The 25,055-nt window shown below is 38.2% G+C and overlaps 1 protein-coding gene across 18 annotated transcripts in view; it reads right to left on the bottom strand.

Annotated features, from left to right (window-relative positions):
• Nucleotides 1–25,055, bottom strand: part of SYNE1 (spectrin repeat containing nuclear envelope protein 1) — a 322,241-nt gene that overhangs the window by 9,781 nt on the left and 287,405 nt on the right. For 12 of the 18 annotated variants that reach the window (XM_074862820.1, XM_074862818.1, XM_074862830.1 and 9 more), the window contains 15 exons: nt 22,881–23,043; nt 19,045–19,232; nt 16,704–16,854; nt 12,525–12,707; nt 11,960–12,097; nt 11,050–11,241; nt 9,884–10,217; nt 8,971–9,039; nt 6,854–6,996; nt 5,873–5,999; nt 4,560–4,771; nt 2,832–3,032; nt 2,355–2,483; nt 1,829–2,041; nt 740–832 (listed from right to left, as the gene is read on the bottom strand). In XM_074862820.1, coding sequence (XP_074718921.1) covers nt 740–832; nt 1,829–2,041; nt 2,355–2,483; nt 2,832–3,032; nt 4,560–4,771; nt 5,873–5,999; nt 6,854–6,996; nt 8,971–9,039; nt 9,884–10,217; nt 11,050–11,241; nt 11,960–12,097; nt 12,525–12,707; nt 16,704–16,854; nt 19,045–19,232; nt 22,881–23,043 — 2,536 coding nt within the window. Of the gene's footprint in view, nt 1–739; nt 833–1,828; nt 2,042–2,354; nt 2,484–2,831; nt 3,033–4,559; nt 4,772–5,872; nt 6,000–6,853; nt 6,997–8,970; nt 9,040–9,883; nt 10,218–11,049; nt 11,242–11,959; nt 12,098–12,524; nt 12,708–16,703; nt 16,855–19,044; nt 19,233–22,880; nt 23,046–25,055 lie in introns of all 18 variants that reach the window. The other 6 variants (XM_074862827.1, XM_074862831.1, XM_074862828.1 and 3 more) reach the window with 2 other exon arrangements.

The raw sequence follows: 25,055 nt of genomic DNA, 5'->3' as shown, positions 1-25,055 counted from the left end.
TATCAAGAATTTAGAGGTTTTACAAAAAGTGCAAATGGAAAAAAACCAAACACCAAAACCAACCTGATTGTTTTAAGAACTAAGGAAAAAAGCAAAGTAATCAACGAATAGAATTGCAGAAAAAGACAAAATAATTGCAGTTCCATTTTGGGCTCAGAGTATGGAAGTGTTAAGTACTAGGCATGTATCGCTATATTTCTTGAATTTTGTGCCAGCAATGTAAACTCCAGAGTTGCCATCATAGCCATTGATTAGGTCCTGTGCAACTAGCTGTTTTGAATAATGTTTTATGCCCTTCAGCTCTACTTAGCCATTCACCCAAAGTCTCAATAAGACCACCTGCAACCTTCATCAGAAATGACAAAAAAACCTCATTGAGATTCTCGATGAAGCAGCTCTGAAGTGAAGGCCAAACAGAAATGGAGGACTGATTATACCAGACAAGACTAGACTTTGGGGTGCTGTCATCACTAGAGCAAAATACAAGAGACACGACATGCCATACCATGGTAAAACAACCACACTGACAGCCCTGGTTTTAGATAGTATTTACCACTTCTGATTTCATGCAGGGTGGGATATGCAGCAGGGTTGGGGAAAGCAGCTATGTTTTGTTCTTGCTTTATGACGTTTCCTTTCCTATCAAGTGAGAATGGGGGCCTTCCAGCTGACTAGAGCTACTGCAGACATCTAGAGCTCCCACCCAGGAGGTGGCAGAACATATATGACATGAAATTACCGTTCTCTGTCTGCTTGGAGTGCTTCTTCCAGATACAGGACTCACTGAGCCCGATGTGTCTAATTCATCAGCAGAGGACCATGAGGACAATTCCTAAAGTTCAGAAGGAATAGAGCTCAGAAATACAGCAACTAGCTGTTCAGGTAAGCAAACTAAAAAAAAAAAAAACCCTGAGTGAAATCCCAGTAGAGTTATTTCCAAAGCAAATAAAATAAAGCAGTTAAATTTCGTTACCAAATTTTATAAGACCAAGGCATTACATGTTTTCTCTGTTAGTCCCGAAGGAAAAGAGAAGCAAACAGGTAGTTAAAACTTAATTGCTTTAGGTGACATTTTCCACCAAAGTTAATACAGGGGGAAAAACCTGTTGCTCTTTATTGGCCTTTAATTACAAGAAGAGGTTGGTACCACCAAGATTTACTTAAACAGGCAGAAATTCATTAGAAGGAGGGAAGATCTGAGTTCCCATGCCTTATGCACTCTGCTTATCCAAGACTTTAAAAAAAGTTAACTAAAGGAGAACCTTGAAATCTTTACTTTATACTTGCCACTGTTGGCGAAGATGTATGCATAACTCCCTCTCAAATACCCTGAGACACATGATAGTTTGAAAAGATTTGGAGCACAGCTCAGAGCTCAGAAGGCTCTATGAGAGATTTATTAGCCTATTACAGAATTTATTTTATGCTTTTTTTTTTCCGCTTTGACAGAGTGAGCATTATCTTCCTTTCCAGTAGAAACTGACACACTATAATTTTCAGTAGTGCAACTAGAATAATTATCTCATATACTTTGCCAGTTGGCTGAATCAGTAATGGAAGGAGAAAAAAACCAAGGTGTTCAATACTTATTGCTACACCAAATAGCAAAAAAATAGTGGATTAAAAACCCCACCATATCACAAAAGAGATGTTTACATTATGAAGTGTAGTGTAAGATTACTTTATGATATTCAAGATTACATGTGTACCATCTTGATAAGTACTGCAAACAATAGAAACAGTGCAGCCAACAGCACTGATCAGAGAAAGACGGTCAAAACAGTGGGAAACGTGCCCAACAAACAGCAAGAAAGACGACGTGACTTACCAGCTGACTACTTGAAATGTCTAGAATTTTCTCTAGGTCTTTAATATGACGTATGACATCTTTCAAGAGAAGCTTCAGTCTGTTTCCAATGACATGCACCTTTTCTTTGGCTTCAAGACAGTCCTTGCCTTCAGCATTGACTAGCAATTGGCAGGACATATCTTGCAGTGACGCCACCTTCAACTGAGACTCCAGCAGTTCACGTCTGATTTGCTGTTGCCAAGGCAAGCACCAAAGTTTTTTAATGAAGGTTAAAAAAAGAGGAAAAAAGCTAAAACTCACAAAAGTGGACATTTGAAATCTATGAAATGGACAGCAGCGTAGCAGTTGCCTGAGATTTTAAAACACAAGTTATGCTACTAATGGAAGTGAGTAGTGTTCCCTACCAAAGTAGTTACTGATATTGGTCCCACAGTTGAATGTTAGCATGCAATGTACAATGCTAACCCTTGAAGAGAAAGATAAAACTGGTGAGGTATTTTTCTGATGATGTGTTTTGGGAGAGAAAGAGGTGATTATAGACTACCATTAGAAGTCTGTGATGATCCTGCAGCGTTTCCGGATCCAGGTTTGGATTGATGGGCACAATTTCATTTTTTCTTCTGTCAATATTCTCTAACCAAAGCAGCAAACCATGGCTCATTTCATGGAAATCCTGCAAGCGATGAGTGATGATTTTAATAGCGTAGCAGAAAATTCCAATCAAATTTAGGTTTTTAGTTTATTCTATGATAGGTCGTACTGGCTAAACAACATAACTTACAAGGAAGTGTAGAACAGTATATTAGAATACTATTTCAGAGGTGACAAACTTAGAAAATCTTGGGCTAGAAATACATACTTCAGCATAGTGCAGGTGTATCTTTCAGAAAACACATACTGAAGCTGTATTTTGGCTTGCATGGCCAAGTTTCAGACTGGATAATGAGCACACCAGATAACAATATGGTTTACATTTTTGATATGTGGGATGTTGACAATTTAAAATAAGCACAATACAGACCTGGCATTGCATTAATGCATCCTGCAATGAGCAGCGCCACTCTTCGATCATACTGCATACGTGGTCCCAGCGCACATTCATCTGAGACAGGCGCTCTTGAAGCTTCTTGCTCTCCTCACTGTCAGACTGAGTGAACTCTGAGCTGCACAGATTGATGGATAAGATGATCGCTTTGCGGTTATCAATTGCTTTCTGCAGCTCCTTGATGATAAGACAAAGTGGGATGGGGGAAGAAAGGATGGAAATTGGTAAAACATGTGACTTTCAGAAGAACCACGTAGAGAAGGCACCACAAGAATGCAGTGATTTGCTATCAGCAACTGCAGAATAGTACCTTACTGTAACAGTCTCTTTACTCTGGATAGGAGATTTCTGTGCACAAAAATCTTTGTGACTCTGCAAATGTTCACTCTTTAACTAATCTACTAAAATTGTACTATAAGCATAAACTAGAACAAGCCAACTAAACTTGTAAAGTCTTAAAAGCCTGAAGTCATAGTTGAATTTTAAAGATCTGGCTCATGTTTCAGACATTTTAAACATGGAGCAGGCCCAACAAAATTTAGAGATGTAGGACAATTTTACTTTAGTTCACAATAAAACTTTTGCCCTCACTTTTCAGTTTTGCTGATAAACATAAAACCCAACATGTTTTCAAGTGGAAACTGCTGTCAACAGTATTTTAAAATAAAAGCTTTTACTGAGGGAAAAGAAAACATACAAAGAGTATAAACAACTTACTCCAATTTATAGAAGCAGGACATGTATAAAAACTGATTTGTTTACATTGGAAGCCACAAAAGAAACCCCACCTCTTTTGGTTTGGAGGGCACTAATGGGCTTTCCAAGAGCGGGTGAGATAAGAACATGATTCTTAAGAAATGCCCCCTCTTCCACCTACTTTACAGCATTTACTTAAAAGCCCCATGTCACAGTGACCTTTGTAGTACTTATGGCAGCTATATTTGTATTACAGTGAAGATCAGCATTAATATGCTTTAGTGGATCACTGCTGGAAACAGTCTTACTATCTGTCCACCTCATTCTTAGCATGGAGCACAGTGCATTTTGACATTGGCTCCCACATTTTTGTGCCTAAGCTTATAAGGTGCTAATAACTGAATGTGAAGTTGTAGACCATCATATTTGCAGATCTTTATAGCTGTAAAACATCCAGAAGAGATCACAAAGGCAGCATTCAGATCCTGATGCATCTGAGATGTCAGAAGAAGAAACAGGAATATTGCAAAGTGACACCAAATTTTTCCTATGTTGCACTGGTTATAGCAATGGATAGGCTACAACCCCTTTGGGCACTCTCTCCTTCCTCCACACAAAGTAGTATGTCCCAGTGAGGCATTTCTTTAAAAGTAGCTATTGTGTTACCAGTTGGACTAGAAGAGATTTGATTTAACTTGGCTTTTTTTTTTTTTTCTTTCATCAGTTTAGCTGACATCAGGAATTATCTGTACATTATGGAATTACAGCATTGCCACAGAATTATTATTTCAAAAATTCATTTGGATTATATAGGAAATGCCAGTGGTACATTTTTCTGCCAAAAGGTGATTCATAAAATCACTTTCCAAGTTACTTCTGTTATCAGCAGTAGCCTGCTATGTGCAGAATGGAGCAAACCAGCTGCAACTATTGGCAACCTTTTCAATGTATCTCTTGCACTCAGGTCTGTTTACAAGGTAACTCATGAAAAAGAGAAATAAAACTCACTTTCAGTTTTTTGATTCTGAGCTCAATAGTTTGTATGTCAGTGCTGAGATCAAGGTGGTGGAGCTTCTCCAGTTCCTCTTCAGTTTGTCCGAGCCAAGCCCAAACGCTATTAAGGTCAGAGTTAAACTGCTGCCATTGCTGAAGGTTCTGCTTCATCCTCAGCTCCTTGCTTAGAGCTTGAGCCTGGATTAATTCCCATCGGTCAATTACACCTGAAATGATAAACATCAAATTCAACAAAAGCCAAAAAACCACTAGCCACACACACAATTGCATCAATTGAATCCTGTGCAGAACAAAAGAAAATGCTCCATAAACCCCAAAAAACCCTAACCCACAAAACACCACACTGAAAACTAAATTAGATTGAAGAACGTGATGTTGGAGAGAAAGAATGAAGAATCTTGATGATTCCAGGCAGCAGGCAATTTTACCACTTTCTAATGTCAGACTTCTATGAACAGAATTAAGTTGATACATGCAGGTCTAAACCAGGTTATGCTGGTATAAAGACATCATAAATGAGCATAAATGCAAACTGGGTAAGAAATATGAGTATGTCTAACTAGTCACATATTTATCATTATTTTCATTGGTATTTGTACCTATCACAATTTAATACACCTCACTGCATTTGCCTAAGCTACTGCTGATGCACTAGATAAATACCTGCACTGAAAAGAAATAAATTAGGGTCTATTTCTTCTTGCTAGTTATCTTGAGATGCTATGGCAGAAGGACAAGTTGTATAATTTTATCAACTAAAAAATCAAAGTTAAATAAACTGCATGGGTAGCGTATCTTGCCAAGCTAAGAATGGAGATGTTGCCTTTATAGTCTCTGGAAACAAATCCTTGTTTTTACAGTGCAATACCTCCTGTTCTACAGCTATGCTTAAAATTAGTCAAGTGAATACTTCTATCAGGTGAATATAGATTTCTGTAGTGAAAGCTAATATTAGGAGAAATGAATGCTGACTTACGTGTTTTGTACAGCAATATAAACAACCTTTTTACATCAGAAAACATTCAACAAAAATGCACTGCATCCACAGGGACATTCTGAAAGGCTTAGGGTTATGTCTCATGATGTGAAGGGGTTCTTAAAACGCATTTGTATGCCTAATCTCTTTACAGGGCATGTACAAGGAATACTTACTATTCCTATTAAGATATGTTAAACAGAACATAGTAACAGACACAGTCATGTAAATATATATGTCCATAAATAATACCAAGTGTTTATTCAGAAAAACTTTGCATGTTTGCTACTTTTCATAATTGCTTTCCATCAAAGAACTAAATGTTACTTACCAGCTGTTTGTGTTTCAGTACTGTTCAGGTTAATAAGTCCAGATAATTTTTCTTCTTCCTCCTTCAGTTTATATCCAAGCCTTTTTACTGAGTCTATGCTTCCACTGCACTCACCTAGTAGCTTCATCTGGGTTAACAAACACAAAAACCCCACCTCAATATGCACTGTACATGACTAATTGCACAGAAAATGCAAATTACAATGTAACTTCCAAAATTCTTCACAAGGAGGTCTAAGAGTGAAGATAAAAATCTATTACTTTAACAATCTGTCTTGATATTATCAGAGAAATGTATATGGAGACAATAGAGGCTTAAGGCATAAATTCAGACTAAATAGAAATAACTCAGTGACACTGTGCCAAATTGTGCAGAAGGACTTTATGTGACATCTATTCTAAATGTTAAGACACTATGGCAAAAACACTAGAAGATGTGATAAAGAAAATACACTTAAGTGTGGAGATATTACTATGCATCCAAGCAGCTAATCTTTCAATTCTCCCAGTAATAAAATTATTTGAATGATTTGGAGATTTTTCTTGCAGAAAACCTCTCTGAGAAAGCTTTTTAATTCCATATATGCAACCTTGCTTACATGATGAGTTCATCATCATTACATAATTCATCAGCAAGATGAATACTGTATATGAAGCTATAAAAACTGCTTTTAGATGCAGAGGAATTTTAAACAAGGATATCATCATTAGATGGATAAAAACACATGTGAGAAAGTACTTTTGGACATCTGCAAATATGTGACAGGAAAATGAATTCCTTAGAGTCATGTTCCTGTGATCTTATGCTATTGTAAAGACACTACATAACAAACAACAATAGCATGTGGTTAAGGGTAGCAACCATATGAATAAGTCTGAGAAGAAGTAATATCTAATTGCTTTGTTGAAACAACTATATTTCTTTCAATAGCAAATCTAAGCTTGGAGTGCTTATTAAACTTGTGCTCCAAAATACACGCACATATCCTTTATAACTGGAATCCAGCTCTGGTCCTGTAGGTGTTTTGCTGCGGATGATGTTTTCTGTTTGCTGTATTTGAAAACGACTGGCGTCTAATGCCTTGTCCAGCTGTCGGATATGTGCTTCCAGGGCACCAGGTTCTCCTGTACCAAAACCAAAAAAGTGACTGTCACCCAAATTTTTCCCAAAGTTTTTTTTAATCTTTTGCCCAGGCAGAATAAATATCAGGAATACTATCCAGATTAAACAGTAAAGGAGAAATGTGACTGCAGCAGCATGAGCGGTACAATGTCAAAGCGAAGTGGTAACTAGTTACAGTAGAGGGTATTAGCGACCTTCAGAGGACAGACAACTATATCAATGAACATGCTTGCCATAAGCATACTGTCAAAGAGTTCACAGTTTAAAGCAGGCTTGGTGACTATTCTGAAGTGACTTTTCCCTCAGAGAATTCCTCACCTCTCTGAAGGGGAAAGTTCTTGGCAAAGCGTGCTCTAACCTCACTAATTTTGGAGAATGCCTTGCTCCCTTTCACAAACACTCCCAAATAAAACCTTGTATCCCAAACTCCTGATCCAAATCCATGTTAAAATTTGATCTCTCCTCATTTCCCTTTGTATTACTTCTCTCCACTAAAAAATAGTGGAATTTCAATCTACACAAAAGGATTCTGTTTGTATACAATTTTGAAGATTGAAAGCAGTATACAAACTCTAAGCGATACTGTTCTATATTCTCAAGGTTCATAGATGACTGATTGTTTTGAAAGCCCACAGCAAGTAGTTCATGACTGACTTAGGCAACCACACTAAGCAGCAAAATTTATAGTATTTTTCCAATTAGGCGTTTTAGAAAATTATGCTTAGCATATCTGCAAGATGGTATTATTCATCCAAGCCATTTGGAACTCACACCTGAAGCAGGACTAACTTGTATTTTCCTTACAGAGGTCAGCTGAATTCTGTGATATGAATTAGCTACAGCCAATTCTAATCCGAAGCAGGCTGCAGCATAGAGGACCACATGAGAACTCTCTTATCCATATTCTATCACTGTGCCTGATTTTCATCTGTTTACAAAGACAGTTTGAATTTATTTATAAAAACACAATTAAAAACATGCATAGAGAAGGGGAGGCTTCTGTCCACGTAATTGCAGAAAATGGAGCCTCTTGGATGGTTAATCTTTTTTCAAATAAAACACTGCCTCACCCCAAATAGACAGAACTAAGTGCTCAATATGACTTTTCCCTCACTACTTTCAAAACTTTCACAGGTCAGAAAATTACACACATTTTTCTATATGTACTGCTATTATTTATACTCTTAATCAACCATAATATTATTTCACTGATTTGGGGAAAAAATAAAAATGGACAGTGAACCTGATGTCAGTGCCACAAATGCTGAGATTTTAAATGCTTGCTATTTCAAATTTGCAATGAAGTCATTATTTCAAAAGAGAAAAACTGAAATCAAGAGAAAAGTTATTTGTAAGTGCATCTAAACCCTCTGAGTCACCGAGCAAATGAAACAGTAGGCTTAATCTTGTGTAAAAAATGCAACATAAAAAAAAATCACCTTCCAATATAGAAGACTAAGATAAAGATAGTAGACTACTACTGTAGTCCAGTAGTCTTCACCTTGGCACTGTTTAAAAGTTTGTATCTAAGTAATAATATCTAAGTAATAATCCAAGCTGTGGCTTTGTTAAAAAAATAAATGCAAATCTGAACAATTACATTTTGCTCTGTATCTTTTCATCTTAATGTTTGTAGAAACCACTCTTCTCTCAGAGGCACAACAAAGTATTAAGTCCTGTTGAGGGACTCCAGAGAATAAAGACCAGAGTAACCTACTGATCAGTTTAGTCTAGTTAGCTGAGGTGGGAGGGCCAATACTTCAAACATTATTGTTTCATCCATGCACCTAATAATGCCTTTAAGTACAAGTAGTAAAGCAGGATACTTCTACATTAACATGCCAATGCTGCCATGTAAGAAATATTTATCTTGTAAGTTGTGAAAAGTATAGCAGGTGCTAAGAGAAGAGAAAGAAATTATGCTTGTGCACTGTGGTATTTGCATCTGGCTATGCTTAGTCTTTTTTGATGCCTACCAGAGAGATTTTTGAGTGCGTTTTCTGTGAGTGTTACATAGGCCTCAAGAGTTTCAGGGATCTCTACATCTGAAAAAATAAAAGCACAGTCTAAATCGACTGTTCAGCAATGGCTGTCTCCTCACAGCAGGAGTCCTTTTCATAGGATGGAATATATAAATGGTTCCAATAGCAAACATCCTTTCTGGAGAAGGAAAAAAGGTGAAGACTGAAACACAGGGAGCCTGCTAGAAAGTCTCTTAATATCGAGGCAAACCTGACTCTTTTCAGAGCAATGATCTGGAAAGCAAAAAACAGCCAGAAGATCAGAGTATAAATATACCAGTATGTCTTCCCCCAGAACTGGCTGCATTTGGGCACTTTCACTCGTTAAGATTTGTTACACAAAGCACACACACTTAGAAAGGATTTCCAACTTCACTGGAAAGCAAGACCCAAGATCCCACCTCAGGCTAACACTCAGTTGCTGGAGTCTTGCCTGGGTAAGGACTGAGTTAAGATTTACTTAAGCACTTGATGATTTTGTTTGTGGATCTCTCCCACAGCATTTCTTCATCAGTTTGTTTTGCACTTCTTGACATATCCAGTATAGTTTCTTCTAGTCAGAATAACTTACGACACATTGCTGTTGCAGATGACATACTCCATCTGGCAGGCCACAAACACAGAGACACAGCCAATTCCCTGCCATATCATATATGCTTTTGCGATTTTCCAAGGCTGTAGTCACCCAGGAATCTCCATCACTGTGTCTAATGCCAGAAGGCCACTGGGATCACTTAGGGAAAGCTGTTTATTTTAAATAGCCCCTGAAGATTTTGCTTTTCCATGAGCATCTTGGCCAAGCAATCACACATGTAACATTTGCTTCTTTTTACTAGGGAATAGCAGGACACACATTTTGCCACCATACCTGCTATACCAGCTGCTCCTCTCAGGTAGAAGTCCTTCTCTTGTCCTCCATCTTCTTCCTCAGAGTGCAGTGCCTGTGAAACAGCTGTCTCCAGGTCTCTGCTAAGGTCGTAGTCATGATCCCACTCCAGGGGAATGGAGTCCACGCTCGCAGGAGTATCTCGCCCTGATCGCTCGCTTCTCACCGGCTGGGAAAGAGGCAGCGAAAGGTTGGAAGAGGGGTGCGGGGAGAGAACGCTGTCCGCAGATTTGTCGTGCCAGTGTATGTCAGAGAGATCTGCTGATTCATCCAGATCCACCTCTCTGTCAGAGAGGTCGTGTTCGTCATCTGTCAGCTAGAAGCATAATGCAAACAGAACCTTCAATGAAATGTGCAGAGGTACTGCATGGTCAGCCTGGGTCAGTGAAATAAAGTAGCATTAGGCAACAGTCACATCGATTTCCATTTTTCATTTGTCTGCACTTCTTCATTATTTTAAGGTGCACTAAAAAGCCAAAGCAACAAAAAGTTCATAATGCCAGCTCATTTTAATTACTTAAGGCACCACAAAGTCTCACATCAAGCAAATGTCTTCAGACTTTACTGATGTCACTGTAATTCAGACATGAATTTAGAGAAAACTCTGGAATCAAGTAATCTCTCATTATATTTCTTCCTATTTTGAAAACCCTGGGTTTTGTTCCTTTCCTTCAGTAGGACTTGGGCTACCAAAAAATCATTTTGCTCTCACTTGTTCAGCTGTGTGTCCATTTCTGGAGAGAAATTTCTGTCTCTTCTGATGGGGAGAATCATTCTATCATTGTTTTTTAAACAAAACAGAACTCAATAACCTGCTGAAGAAAACTATCAGACAGAGCAGGAAGATGTTCTTATTACCAGTCCCACACTGCTATCCCCATTAATAAAGTTTTATAAATCTCCAGTGCATGGATTTTCATGATGATTTACAAAAATTCCAGATCTGGCAAGTTTGCTCTCTGAACAGGACATAAATAGCATATAATGAAGGGAGGCAGAAGGTCAGGGTTGTAATAAAATTAAACCACAGGATTTTTTGAAAGTTACAGAAGTTTCATGTTAGTTCATTTCAACATCTCTCTTCTCATTCTCACACTTGTGAAATGGCAACAAACCAAACAAGTAGGTATGTATGTAAGTATACACACAGGAAGGCGGATGAGTTTCTTGTGATAGCGTTCCACACGTCCAAAGACCTCTTGACAGTAACGACGCAGCTCATCTAGTTCTTCTTCAATGACAGCTGCATCTATGGGCTCACTCTTCTCAATGAGCTGCTCACCCTGCACAATTATCTGCTCAATTTTGTTGTTGTTCAGTGAAATTTCTTGCTGGAAAGCCTGCATAAAAGAGAAGCCCATGCTTTATTAATGAAATCAACATTATAACTACCTAAGTTATTAAGGATGCAAGTCTTAGGGTTTTTCAGCAAGAATGGTGAGGGTAACAAACAGGGATCTTTACAAATATTGGCATGAGCAACAATGAGCAATTAAATTTAGCATTCCATAGTCTTTCCAGCCAAAAGCAGTGATACTTCATGGTTTACCATCTCATTCCTCACTTGTTGTATTTGGAAAGAAAGCTATTCTCTAAACAAGCCATGCCCATGACCAAATGTCTAGAATGAACACAGATGCTAAAGCTACCACACTGGAATTTTGGATAACATGATATTTGATATTTTTCTCTCCAGATAATGATTTGTCTTATGCAGAAATGGTTGACAAATATAGTAATTCTTAGGTGTCAGTAATAATGGGAACTTGACATTAATAATTTTTATCAACATTTCCTCTTTTGATTAGGGAATGGAGACTATCACCCTTGGTTTTTTTTTTTAAATTTTTCACCGTTCAAAGATTTTCCACTCTGGCAGAAAAGCACATATTGAAACCTGACATAGCCCATAACTTTGGAGGTTGAAGTCTCAGCCTACAAGTAAGGGACTGTATCCAGCTACATTTTTGCATAATGTTTCTTAAATTCTTTTCCCACCCTGAATGTTTTTATCCCTTCTCTCATCCCTCCTCCTGTTACCATTCAATCATTCTTTACCTTAAGTTGCTTTATCTTTGCTTGGACATCACACTCTGAGAAATGCTCAATGTTGGTCAGCTGCAGGTCCATTTCTGTTAGCCATACCAAGATGCTATCACGTGCTGTCTCAAACTCCTCACGCTGGCCAATAAAATGCTGGGGGGTAGAAAATGGAGTGGCATGAAATGACCAAATAACCCAAAAGACCCTAGCAATAGTGGTTCTCTGAAGAAATGGGTTTCATGCCCTTCAAACCCAACCTAAACTCAGCACACCTTCTTCTTTCATTTCCTACATGCTTTCTAAGGTTCCTTTTTCAGTAACATCATCTACAGTTGCAATTAGCTGACCTATGAGAGTTATCTTCTATGAAGGAGGTAGTGTTTGAGGTCACCAAGCATTTCCCTGCAGACTTCATGCTTTGGTTACCTCAGACAAAGTGAACAGATAAGCTCCCTTCCTCTTCCAAAGGTAAAAATCCCCTCAAAACAACTATGCAAATGCATTAAATTGGAAGCTTCTGGAGTACTCCTGATTCATAAGTATAGCAGTGAAACTGAAGGGCTTAAAAATGGAAAAATACTTTTAGCCTGCGCAGGATGGAGGTAACTCGCTTTTGTAAGTTGTCCCATCTCTGATTCCCCTCATGAACCATCTGTTTGAGGCTGCAGTCAGAGTCAGTGCGGTTCTCTCGGGCCAGGCGGCGATATTGTTTATTGATCAGTTCCAGCTGAGTCAGACTTTCATGCACTTGTCTCTGGAAGGCCTAAAGCAATTATGAACAAAAGACACCATCAGATTTTGAATTATTGAAATCAGGGTGCATATACAAGTCTCTCCCTTTATTTTGACCCTATATCTACTCTCTGACTTGTGTTAGCTGATAGATTTCGCTATGGATGCAGACACCCCCTGAAGGCTATCCTATTGAGAGGCTGTCTTATGATTAAGATGAGCAAAAAAAAGAAAAATGTTTACAAAACTGACATAGTCCACTGCATGAGAAATTGCAACATGAATACCCGTTACAATAGCAAAATCAGCACAAAAAAAATAGACTCCCCTTTCTACTCAATCATATGTCTTTGTATTTGAGGACAGAAACACAAACAGTGAATATGAAACATTTTTTTTTAAAAATGAACTGAAATCCAAGATTCCTGTGGCTTCACTGGATTTCCTTATGCATACTGAATTTGCTGAAGTGCAAACATTGGAGAGATTTGAGCAATTGTTTATTCTGAGTTTTACCAAAAATAGTGAAAAATGGTACCGAAGGAATCATCTCTTTATCTTCAGTATGCTGGTATGCAAGTGAGTTTTGTCTTAAAACCTTCATGGAACGAAAATTTCATGAACATCCATACCAACTTAGGCCTGGGCAAGTGTCTGCACCATGTACTTTTCGTGCTTCCTCTACTATTATAAAAGCCTCAGTCACCCAGCTGAGGAGCAGAAACAGCAGGTGACTTAGCCCATGAGTTCCATGTTGTGATCAGCAATCACAAAGCAATTTGGAGAAAGCATCTTGTAAGAATCTGACTGAATTAATCCCTCCAAAAATAATAAAAAAGAAATGAATATATTTTTTAAAACTACTCGTTTTTATGTTGTCATGGAAACATAAAAGCAATCAATCAAAGGAAGACTTAAAAACAGAGACCACACCAGCTCTCTTTTGAATACAAGTAGGTTTTGGTTCCCACTGTAGTTCTACGAACTTGCTCTCTGATATTCCTCACAATGCAAATAAACAGTCAATCTCTCCCCAAGCTAGACACCACCCTTATTAAGGACTGGAGAAGCCTGATAGGTAATACACTTCTGTACAGAAATTTTCATTAAAATCAGCTAACACATGAGATTTCTACATAACATATACTCTTCATATTGTACCAGTCAAAGCTAAAAATGAAATAAGCACATTTCTGCTGTAATACCAGAGAGAAAAGAAGCTGGTTTGAAAAAAGAAAAAGAGATAAAAGTCTGTAGAGTCCTCTCAATATAACTACTCCTTTCATTAAATGGCCATCAAATTGGGTAGGGGACAACCAACAGGAGCAAATGGGCTTGCAACTGGAGCAAAAGGCTCAGTAGAACTGAATTTGCTTAAAATTGCACAGGGAGTCAATTCTAATGTCAGAGGCACAAATCCAACTATATTTGCTAGTATCATGAAATCTAAAAGTGTGCAGTTGTTGTTTCACCTGTTGCCAAGCCTTGTTCAGCAAAAGAACAGCTGTGTATCTGTCTTCCATTTTTTCAGTTCAGCTGCACAAGAATTCCTCTATTGTGTTCCTTGCTGTAACCTCTTTTCACTTCTCCATAAACTACTGCAGAGGAAGGAGTTTGATTTTGCACAGTGAAGTCAGTGAGAGCCATCTCTGACCTCTGTGCTCAGGAACTGAAAAGTTCTTACATGGTCTGCTGAGCTTTTGTTTGTTTGTTTTGTTACTTGCTTTTTTTTGGGGGTGTGTGTGTGTGTGTGTGTGTGTCAAATTCAACTGCAGATATAGGGGGGAAAAATTAGAAAAAAATGTCTAGTTAAAGCAGAAACCTGCTTCAATTAGTATGTATATGTGGCTGACTTTATACTAACTTCACAGTGAAGCTGCTGAATTCTGCTGAATTCTGCTGAATTTGAACACCGCAACTTTTGTTGCTGGCATTCCTGCTTTTTGGCAGGTGAAAAAGCTAGGTGCTCAGAAAAAAAAAAAAAAAGAAAAAAAAAGAAAAAAAAAGAGAAAGAACCAAACCCAGGGAAAGCAGGTTTCTGGAGAGGCTGCTAAACTGTTCTCTTCACAGCTAGTTCCTGCTGACATTCTGTAGACAGTAAAATTTCCACAACTCTGCAGGAGAGGAAAGGTCACCATAAAGGCTGAGGTTCAATGAAACAGACTTTGGGCAAAGTCAGATCAGCTGTAAAAATCAAAGACAGCCAAGATACTTTTGGTACTGCTCTCATACAGAGACTCATTAAACAAGAGATTTAGATCCTGATCACTGAATAAAGGGACAATGGGAAGGAGGTCTAAGACAGAGTACTTGTGTCCAGCAAACATTTTTATACTATGGCCACCTACCTCACCATAATGAAGTCTGGCAGTGTTTAACAACAAAACCTGGCCAGTACATTCAGAATTTTTGAATTAATTGTTAAACCAAAAAGTATTAACTGGTCTTAGACGTTGTTTAAAATTTACATTTCTTCACAGCAAATACTTTGCAGCACCTGACTGTTTACAGAATTGCCTAAACCATTTGTTCTTTCTTCAGAATTATTTTTCTCTCTCATCTTGATATACTCCTTGCAAATATGAAACTGAGCAAAAGATTTTCACCTGTGACTAGCCATACCATGTGTGTGTGCGTGTGCTTTACACACAGGTATACACTCCATTGTAATTATGAGACAAGCCATCCATCACATTGTAGTAGACACTAGGGAGTTATGTAACAAGCTCTTAACCGTTGACTGAAGTGACAGCTTGTCAGTTTTGAAGCATGCACTTAACTTTTAAGTCACGGGGGTGTCACAAACTGTTCATAAACAAGCAACTGTTTATAAAGAGGATGTCTCAAACAACTCGAGTAGGATGCCCTGTGGGGTAAAAGCAGAGCGAGCTCTGTGGAGGTGGGGTGGTGGGCCGTTTCTCTCCCCCTCCCTCCTGTTGTTGCCCAGAGACAGAAGTTGCCTAACTGCACAGGTGCAAGCCAGAGAAAATGAGAACCTTCTGGAACAACCTACTGCGCATGTGTAAAAAAGACTATATAAAGGCAATACCCCACATGTGTCTTTGTTGACCTCTCACCGATGGACCAAGCTGGCTATTCTGCGACAACGTGGGATCCAAGGGTGGTGACTCCCCTTTTCCTATGCCCTCCTCCTCTCTTTTCTCTTTCCTCTTTCCGCTCTGTCTCTCTCTTTCTTACATATATTCACGTGTATAAGTTTTGTAGGAGGTGAATTGCGATCAGTTGATCATTGACAGGTCTCATCGCCAAAGTGCCTTTATTTGTTCCCCGGATGGTTATCAGTTGATTGTTGCCAAATTGTCTCCATTCACTTACTAAAGTGGTCAGTTAATAAAGTCACCAGCACAATTGTTCCTCTGAGTCATTGTGGTGACTCTGCCTGCCCTGCAGCTCTGCCGAGCAGAGACCAGCTCTTGAACCGGTATGCAGGCTCTCAGGGAATTCAAAAGGTTCACCCCCCTTGTAACCCACAGTGTGGGATGAGACAGTGGGACACCATGTGAACATATAACAATACTTGCATGAACATGAGTTTCAGGTATAAGGATTGAAAAAGGGGACATTGTCCATTATACGAAACCGGAAAATAGTTCAGAGGGCTGGTTTCAGAGAGTTACAGAAAGAAGAGGAAGGATAAAATCACAGCAAAATCTAAAACATGCAGCATGCATTTGAAGAGATACTTGGTGAAGGGAGATTTATGAATGCTCTGGAGCACCTACTGACTGGACATATTAAAATACTGCAGAAATAAAAAAGGTGAGAAATCTAGCTTTGGTGAACAAACACCACATGAAAGTAGATTGATTTATTAACATTTTCAGTTGCCACGTTCCACTGTTTTTTCATCCTAGAAACCTGCCACTGAAGGCATCTACAAAATCATCAACTCTGCTATATTAATACAGTGTCTCTGCTGAGTGACTTGTATATGGGAAGGAAGAACAACCAGAAGGATGCTGTAATGTGATCAGTAGATATTAAATTTTGACTATTATAAAATCACCTCAAATTTCTTCAGTTCTTCCTTAGCAATGGTGTAAAGTACACCAGAGGAGCTCGGGAAAGCAGCTGTCCTCTCAGAGGCTTTTAGCCAGTCTTCAAATCTAGAGTAGTCATCCAAAAACTTTTGCCACAGCCGCCACGTCTCTTCAATTCTGCAGTAGATAATGGAAAATTAGGGAATGCTCCAACTGAAGGCCAGATGACCTACAGAACTTCAACTAATCATCTACAACAGCAAACTAGCGGTGCACCAGACAGTAACTGACTCTTAATCTCACTCAGACAGCCAGGCTGATAAACAGACCACAGGGAAGGCTGGCTCATTCCAGACCAAGCTAGAATAAGATGATGGCATTTTTTTTTTTAATGCATCTAATTTTGGAATCACTATAAAAAGAAAGTTATAAGTATGCAATAGAAGCTCTTAAGAATCTGAGCACATGCTAAATAATGTCAGAAATACAGTCCCAGTGTAGGTACCTAAACCAGTATTTTAGAGATTAGAAATTCTACACTACCTTCAACTGCAGAACTTTTTCTTACAGAATGCTAAAGATGTTGCAGCATGTATTTTAAAGTTCTCAGTCCTTATTCTGCATTGCAAAGGGACATGAACGTTTTACTTTTGCATTCACTGAGTGGTAAAATGCTATCTCTCAACATACACTGTAAACATATTTTTATCAAAAAAAAAAAAGGAAGTTGTTATTCCAACATTTAGAAAACCCCAATTTGACTTCAATTGAATATATAAAAACAGTGGCTGACTCTTGATCCTGATATCAAATTGGTTTAATACTGAGACTGTAAAATCTCAAGAACTTCAACACCACTTGATTCAAAATAACAAGATCTATTTTGGGACACGTTGTATTACAGAAGAACTTCGTCTGTTTTTACATACGGAATACATCTTTCTCAAATCTTAGATATGCAGGTCTGATAAGGACCTGATCCATGCCAAATTTATGTTTTGTTGATGATATATTGTTCAACCTGAAGTTTGACATCTAGGAAGTTGTTTTTTAACATGAATAACTGTTTCTAGTACAATACAGATCCTAAATACTGATAGTTCAGTTACCTTACTGGTACAAATCTACTAATAGCATAATGTGTACATTGCAAGAAAGTAAAATAGAGTTCAATGCATTGTTCCACATTAACTTAAAATAGTTCAGAATTAATTTGCTGGACACAAAGGTATGTATTTTTTCTGTGTATTTTCAAGACAGACTGTGTCAAAGATAGAATTTATAAGCTGTATTTTTATATATATATACACACTATACAAGAATTACCATGACAATAATACAAAATTACTTGAAGTCAGCAATCTGTGGATATAGAGCAGCACAACTTAAAAGCAACTATTTTTTTGCATAAAGAAAACCTTTACTAAACATTAAGAATATCCCACAAAACCAAGATCATATAAAGTTCAATTCAGCATTTTGAAAAGCCATAAACTTTACCTAGAGTTCTTGATATGACTGTGTAAACATCAGAGAAATCAGATTCATAACTTAAAAAGACACATAAAAGATCTTCATAAATACAGAAGTTCAAACAGTTAAATATGTTTTATTACTGGTCAGCACAGAGTATATACCATTGGCCCAATCTAGCCTACATCATTATGGCTATCAAAATCACCCATGCTGTGCTAGATGGGAATAAAGAACAATGAATCTTCTGGATCTCAATGGCATGCAGTGTAGGAATGGCCTAAGCCTGTGCAGTAAACTAGACCACACCCAAGATGCACAGGCACTACGGCCCACACTTGCTCAGCAAAGCTAATGTGGGCAGATGAGGAGATTCCAGATGAGAGTTCAGTGCTAAAATACTTCCAAATAAACAAAATCCGACATAAGGGAAACTGTTAAGGAACATTAGGTGAACGAAAACCCTAACACCTGGAATAACATTCCACCCATTCAATAATTAGTTTCCTCATGAGTCTCAGTAGTTCTAAAGTAAAATTGTTACAAATCTCCCTTTTAGGTCATGTTTTCTAAATCTCTTGGAGTCACAACTGCCATCTAAGCTTTCTCTAGTTTCTCTCTCATCATTTCTATGAAGCATGGGAAATACAACATCATTCCATCACATCCTTGTGAGCAAAATCTGATAATTGATATCTGTACCTTGTATAAAGGCACATACAAATGCAATCCAAAATGCCTTTTTTTCCCCACAGCATGACAGCTATTGGATTTTATTCAGTGTATCTGACCCCTTACACCCTTTTCTTCAGTACTGTAACCCTATAACATACATCCTACCCTGTATTTGTACCTATAGAAGGAAATACTACTTTGTAGGCATTTTAGACTTACTTAAGTCGCCTTTCCATTGACATTGCACAAATGTTCCTCCACCTTCTGTCCAGATTGCGTGTAGCCTGCTGGATAGAGTCACACTCTGCTTCTGTGGCACAAGCATCACAGTCATGAAGAAGTACTTCACACAGATTGAGAACAGATGCCACTCCAGTGCTGTGTTTCTCTATGTCCCTCTGTAGTTCCTGCAGGTGAAGAAATGAATTCTTCAGAGAAATTGCAAAACATGCATAAATACAAATGCATTTCTCTTCTACTTATAAAAAAAAAAAAAATAAGCTTGCAAACAGGAGAAAAACATCCAGTGAATACCTATTAAGAGACTGCATCTGCGCAAGTAGTGTTGTAATGTTATCAATGAGGCCAGGAGAACCTGGCAGCATGCACAGCTGTCCCAGGGACTATGAACACCAAATCATCACCTGGGACAAACTGCCAGAGCTCTGCATGCTCAGCTGAGCATCTATCACATATATTTAACCAACATCACTGCTAAATGGTGAAATTATTACCAGACCTTTCCCATTATCACAGAGAATGTAAAGCAGAAGTTAGTAAAAGTGTGACAAGAAAATACGTTCTTATTTACTGCAAGGGTTTTATGGAGGTACCCTTTGTGAACCTACTCTTCCCCAGGTAAGCTAGCAGCGAAGTGGCATATTTGACATCGATATGAGCAGCAGCACATGTTGAACACTGCATCTTAGTAGAAGATTTTTCTTATTTCAAATTTCCAAATCTATAGCATTTTCACTGGATATGGAAAATTCAGGACAGCTAAAGAAAATGCACTTACACTGTCTTAGCACTTATTATATGTGATCAGTATTATTTTTCCTGTCGGTTTCTTGGTTACAATGGCTTGTTCTACACTGATGATAATATTTCATCTTGAAGCAATGTTTCAACTTCAGTTTTGAACTACAGGTTCAAGTTAAGACAAGCCACAAAAGTAATTGATTATTGCTGATGGATCAGTGCAAAGAAAATAAACCCTGCTTGACTTCTGCCTACATTTGTAATGAATCATCAGAATATTAGATGGAAAAATCAGGATAGACAGTAATAAAGCCAATGCAACATAACTCCAATAGCGACAAAGAAGTTCTAATGTGACTACACTGAAAAGTGATATATCACATGGAGAATACTACACCAAAAAGTGATATATTGCATCTAGAATACTATGTTCACTTCTGATTCAGATGAAGAAAAGAACAATCAGGACAATTAGAGATGTGGAATTTTATTTAGGTTAACAAGAATTTGGGAGCCTGAGGAAGAGTAGAGATAAACTGCTCTATAATTTTGCTAGTGAAGTAAACTATAACTTGCAAAGAGAAATATAGTGTCAACATATTGTGTCTACATACATTTAAGGTCTAACTAGAGGAACTTTCTTATAACTAGCTATATGATGTTCTGAAAATGCATTCCAGCAGGAAATGAGATCTAAATGTAGAATCTGAAAACCTCAGCAAACTTGAAACGAAGCATGGTCAACTTGTATCTCCCATCTGATTTGGTTGTTTGTAGTAATTGGGGTTGGACTCAATTAGGTAATTCCTCTTCTCATTTATGAAACAGAAGGCTATTTTGTGAACATCTACATGAGACCATCAAGTGGAAAATCACAATGTTTTCTTCCTCAGTGCTGGCCCTTTCACTTTTACTTGCCCGGAAAATACTCTTTCATCATGATGTCCAAGTGCTTATTCTTCTTTCTACCCATCCTGAAATGTTATATAAGCGTGGAGTAAACAGATGCAATGTTTTATGTAACACATACTCCAGACAGTTATGAGACTTGACGTTAAGGAAGTTCAGGTAACACAACCTCCTCCCTGCTGTTTTGGAGTAGAGCAGTAGTAAGAACTGACAGTTGGTGGTCCTGAGGATTCCTAAGGATTAAACTTTATTATTCACCTACAGAACCTTTCTACAAGCAATGTATACACTGTTTGCTCTCCATAGCCTTATATTTCTTTCCCAGATTTTAAAATTTTCTGTTTATCAGAGAACATTTAGCCTTTGGGTTAGTTCACAAAGGAGCATCATTATGCACTGCTGTCACCCACATAGAGCCTTTTTTTCCTTTACCAACACAGGAGCAAGCATTATTTTTTCCACATTTCAAGTGGTAGCAGATTGAGAAAGTAAACAAGTAATCCTTGAAATGCAGGTTGCAACCCTAGGAAAATACTGCAGTGAAGTTACCCTACCTTCCCCAGGATATCCAGCTTGAATGGTATCATTAATTTCACTACAGAGACAAGAAATCTGCAAAGCTGGCTGAATTCTTGGCTGAAGTAGATGCTGAGAAGCAGATAATGGAGTTACAGAAATGAAATTTACACCTTCTCTTTCACAGTGCAATATTTTTAACCTAACTGTATATGAACAACTGTTAGCGGTATGAGCAGGGAAGATAACATGACCTCAGTGGAACATCAAACGTGGAAAATAACATAAGATCACTAACAGAAGAAAAAAGAGGGATGAAATACTTGAGATGTTCAACGTACTGGCTTTCTGAGATGCAGTGGGTAGTGATATAGGCTCTGACTAATAAAAATACTGGTTACCATACATTGAAGGTGGGTGAGGTTTTTTTAATTGTTATTATAACCATGGATTGCAGTGTCATCAGATCAAATCATCATCAAGGCAGAGATACACGGGTCTCTGTGCCCAGAATAAGTTTCCTAAGAAGTGGTTGTAACAAACTGTGGAATGCCTGCACAGGGATGTTAGTAAACAATCTCAAGTATCCACTTTGTTGATAGCAATGTTCAGCCCTGCCCAGCACTTTAGTGTCTCAGAAACACCACTCATTAGTGACACTTGTGTGTTATAAATTATTATCCCTATGTAAATTACATATAGAATATTAATAAGCAGTTCTGCACAGCCATGTAACAAATCAGCTGGGAAGCCAGCAAAAGCTCTGAGGGGTTTCTTGGGTCTCAGTCCCACACTCAGCTTTAAAGAGCAAAATGCCAGTTTGTATAGTTCATAAATTAATTATCCCCCGAACATTCTGGCACTCCTCTTCCCATGCATTTCTCCTCTGGAGAAAGAAATCAGGAGAGCATCTAACTCATCTCCAGTGAGACACCAGAAAGGTATTTTTGCCAATAAATAACCAACAGGAACACAACAGAACAACAGTCCTCCCCAGCAATGTGCTTCTAAGTAAAACGGCACTGGGCAGTGAAGTAGAACAGGAAAGAGAAAGTATAGTAAATCTTCTTAGGAGTAACATTAGTTTTAATACCCAAACCTGGTTGACTTAACATTTTTCTGCCCGTTTCAGTGTTGACTATTTTGTTCTAGAGCTGCATAAAGGCTTTGTGTGCTATAAACCAATCAATTTTAACTTCACATGTATAGCTCATGCATCGTTGCATGCAAAGTGACTCTCAAACAAGCTGCAAAATAAAACTGAGTTAGAAAGGTTGCTAAAAATAGTAATTTTCAAGCATGTGCAAAATTTGCAAGGTCTAATAGGTGCCAGTTTTGCTTCTGGGAACAGACAATTCAAACAAACAAAAACCACAAATCCCAAAGGAAAAACAATTGCAATAACTTGTTCAGGTTACATCTCTTGGTGCCTTACCTTTCTCAGAAAGGTCAATCAGCTCCTGGTGGATTCGATGTCAAAGCCAGCAGAAGGCTCTATAGGTGACACAGTAAGTACCACTTGCCTTGATATTTAAACAGTTCTTTGCCTCATGCCCTCTCAGCATTGAACTGGGTATGGGCAGCTCAAGGACACTCTAATTTGGTTCTCCCCATGTCATCATGCACCTGATAAATGTGTTGTATTTTACCTGCTGCTCATTTAGCTTCCTTTGTATCTCCTCAGAGTCACAAGTTTCATAGACGATAGGTTTGGACAGCTCTGACTCAATGTGGGCAAGCCAAGATCTCAGGCTACTCATGTTTTTATCCAGCTGCTGCACTGCAACGAGGGTCTCCTTCAACTTCTTTACCCTGTAAAGAGAGAGAAAGAGCAGCATAAGTACACCCTGAAGGAGAATTTCCACAGCATCTGTTTCAGGAAGTTTTCAGAGAAATTTAACTTAGATGGCAAGTTCTGTTCTGAAGTCTTCCTTTATTATGTAACAGAAGTATACTATATGTGCAAATACAGTATACTGCATTATAGTATACTGCATTCATAGGTTCCGGTTAAGAAAAATTAAAGGCTTACTAATGCTAGACAACATTTTCAAGGCTTCTGTACCTTTATCACTTGAGTTACATATTTGTTAAGAAAGGAAAGCTTTTTTTTTTAAAATGAAGTTGCACACATCAAAACTCCAAAACAATTTAAGTAATTTAGCTGTGCATTTGACCAATAGATGACAAAAGTTCTTATTAGACTACAAATAACTTATCCATTTAACCAGTAGTGGTGGTGGAGTGCATTGAGTGAATAGGTCTTTTTCATCCCAGTGATTTCTAAACATTGAACTAAATATCATAGAATGGTTTGGATTTGAAGGGACCTTTAAAGGTCATCTAGTGCAACCCCCCTGCAATGAGCAGGGACATCTTCAACTAGATCAGGTTACTCAGAGCCCCATCCAACCTGGCCTTGAATGTTTTCAGGGGTAGGGAAACATTCCTCTCTGTGCAACCTGTTCCAGTGTGAAGACCTGTCCTCAAATAAATAAGTTTTAGAGAGAGAAATCCAGCTGAAAACTTAGTGAAAATTCCTGCATGGTTACATGGTAGTATTTTTCTTGAGACCCTGACCCAGCAACAGCAATGGCCAGGAAAAATTAAATAGTGGTTTTTTTTTTTTTTTTTTTATTCAAGGGAACATTAAGCTTAGAGAGTGAGGAAAATTTGGCTAAACCTTCATCCTCTCTCAAATTTTTTTCCTTCAGCCTGCTTCAACTGCAAAAATGTCTGTCAGTAATACCGTCCTTATTCCTTCCTTCCTATCCCCATGTTACATAACATACATTAGTGGATTCTGAAATTGTTTCTAAGCTTTTTTTTTTCCATTTATGTAGTACCACAAACAATTTTGAGTAACATTCTCTTTTACGCTTCTATTGTTCTTCCACCTAAGTGTTCAGTATCAGAAAGCTTTAAGACATGAGGGCAGCTGGGAATAGACTGACTAAATCAGGTTGAAATATAGAAGATTGCCAGATTCATCGAACAAACAAAACGCCACCTGACAATCCTATAATTCGAACATAGCAATTCTCAGTTTTTCCATAACACTAACCATCAAATTTATCAGTTGTTTCCATATTTAAAACAGTAGGTGCAGCTGACCATTAAGAGTCTAATATGGGTGTCTTTTTCCTACCAAAAAGAAATACAGAGATCTTAATGTCAACTTAAAAAACTTAAATATTTCAATTTTTTGTCTCTGTCTAGCCCTCTCTTTAGATCACACTGTGGCTCTTTAGCACCAAACACGCTTAAGAACAGTTTGAATGCATCTCTTTTGGCAGAGTCTCGTGACCAACAGCTGCAGGATTGTGATCTGAAAAAAAATCTTGGTAACTTAAAAAAATCTGTGTAATCTGAAAATCTGGCTATGAAGGGACTGAATTCAACGCAATCCTACTGAAAGACTGCCCTAGTGCCTATGATCAGGTTATCCCAAAACATGGCTATATGTTTAGCCTTGGAGAGATACTATGAGAACAACCAATGTCTGGGGGCACCATCTCCTCGTCACCTATGGTTGTACACACAGTGCTTTGTGGGTTTGGACCAATCAAAATTTGCTCATAGGGTGAGCAAGAAGGTTGGTTATCACTCTTCTGGAACTCACATACAGCTTTTCAGTCTCTGACATTAATTAAGAGGAGTGAAAGAAATCCTGCCCATTTTCTGCTTAGATTTTCAAGGCTGGATGCTGCTGATCCTTTTCAGGAATGCTGGAGTGGGAAAGGGAACAATGAGTCATGTCAGCCCTATGTAGCAGCAATGTCACTCTATCATTTGCAAGCCCAAGCTGTGGACCAGGCTTTTCT

This window comes from Strix uralensis, chromosome 3 (genome assembly GCF_047716275.1).
Source record: "Strix uralensis isolate ZFMK-TIS-50842 chromosome 3, bStrUra1, whole genome shotgun sequence".
NCBI lineage: Eukaryota > Metazoa > Chordata > Aves > Strigiformes > Strigidae > Strix > Strix uralensis.
Note: the sequence above shows the minus strand (reverse complement) of the source record. Positions and strands in the feature narration are given on the sequence as shown.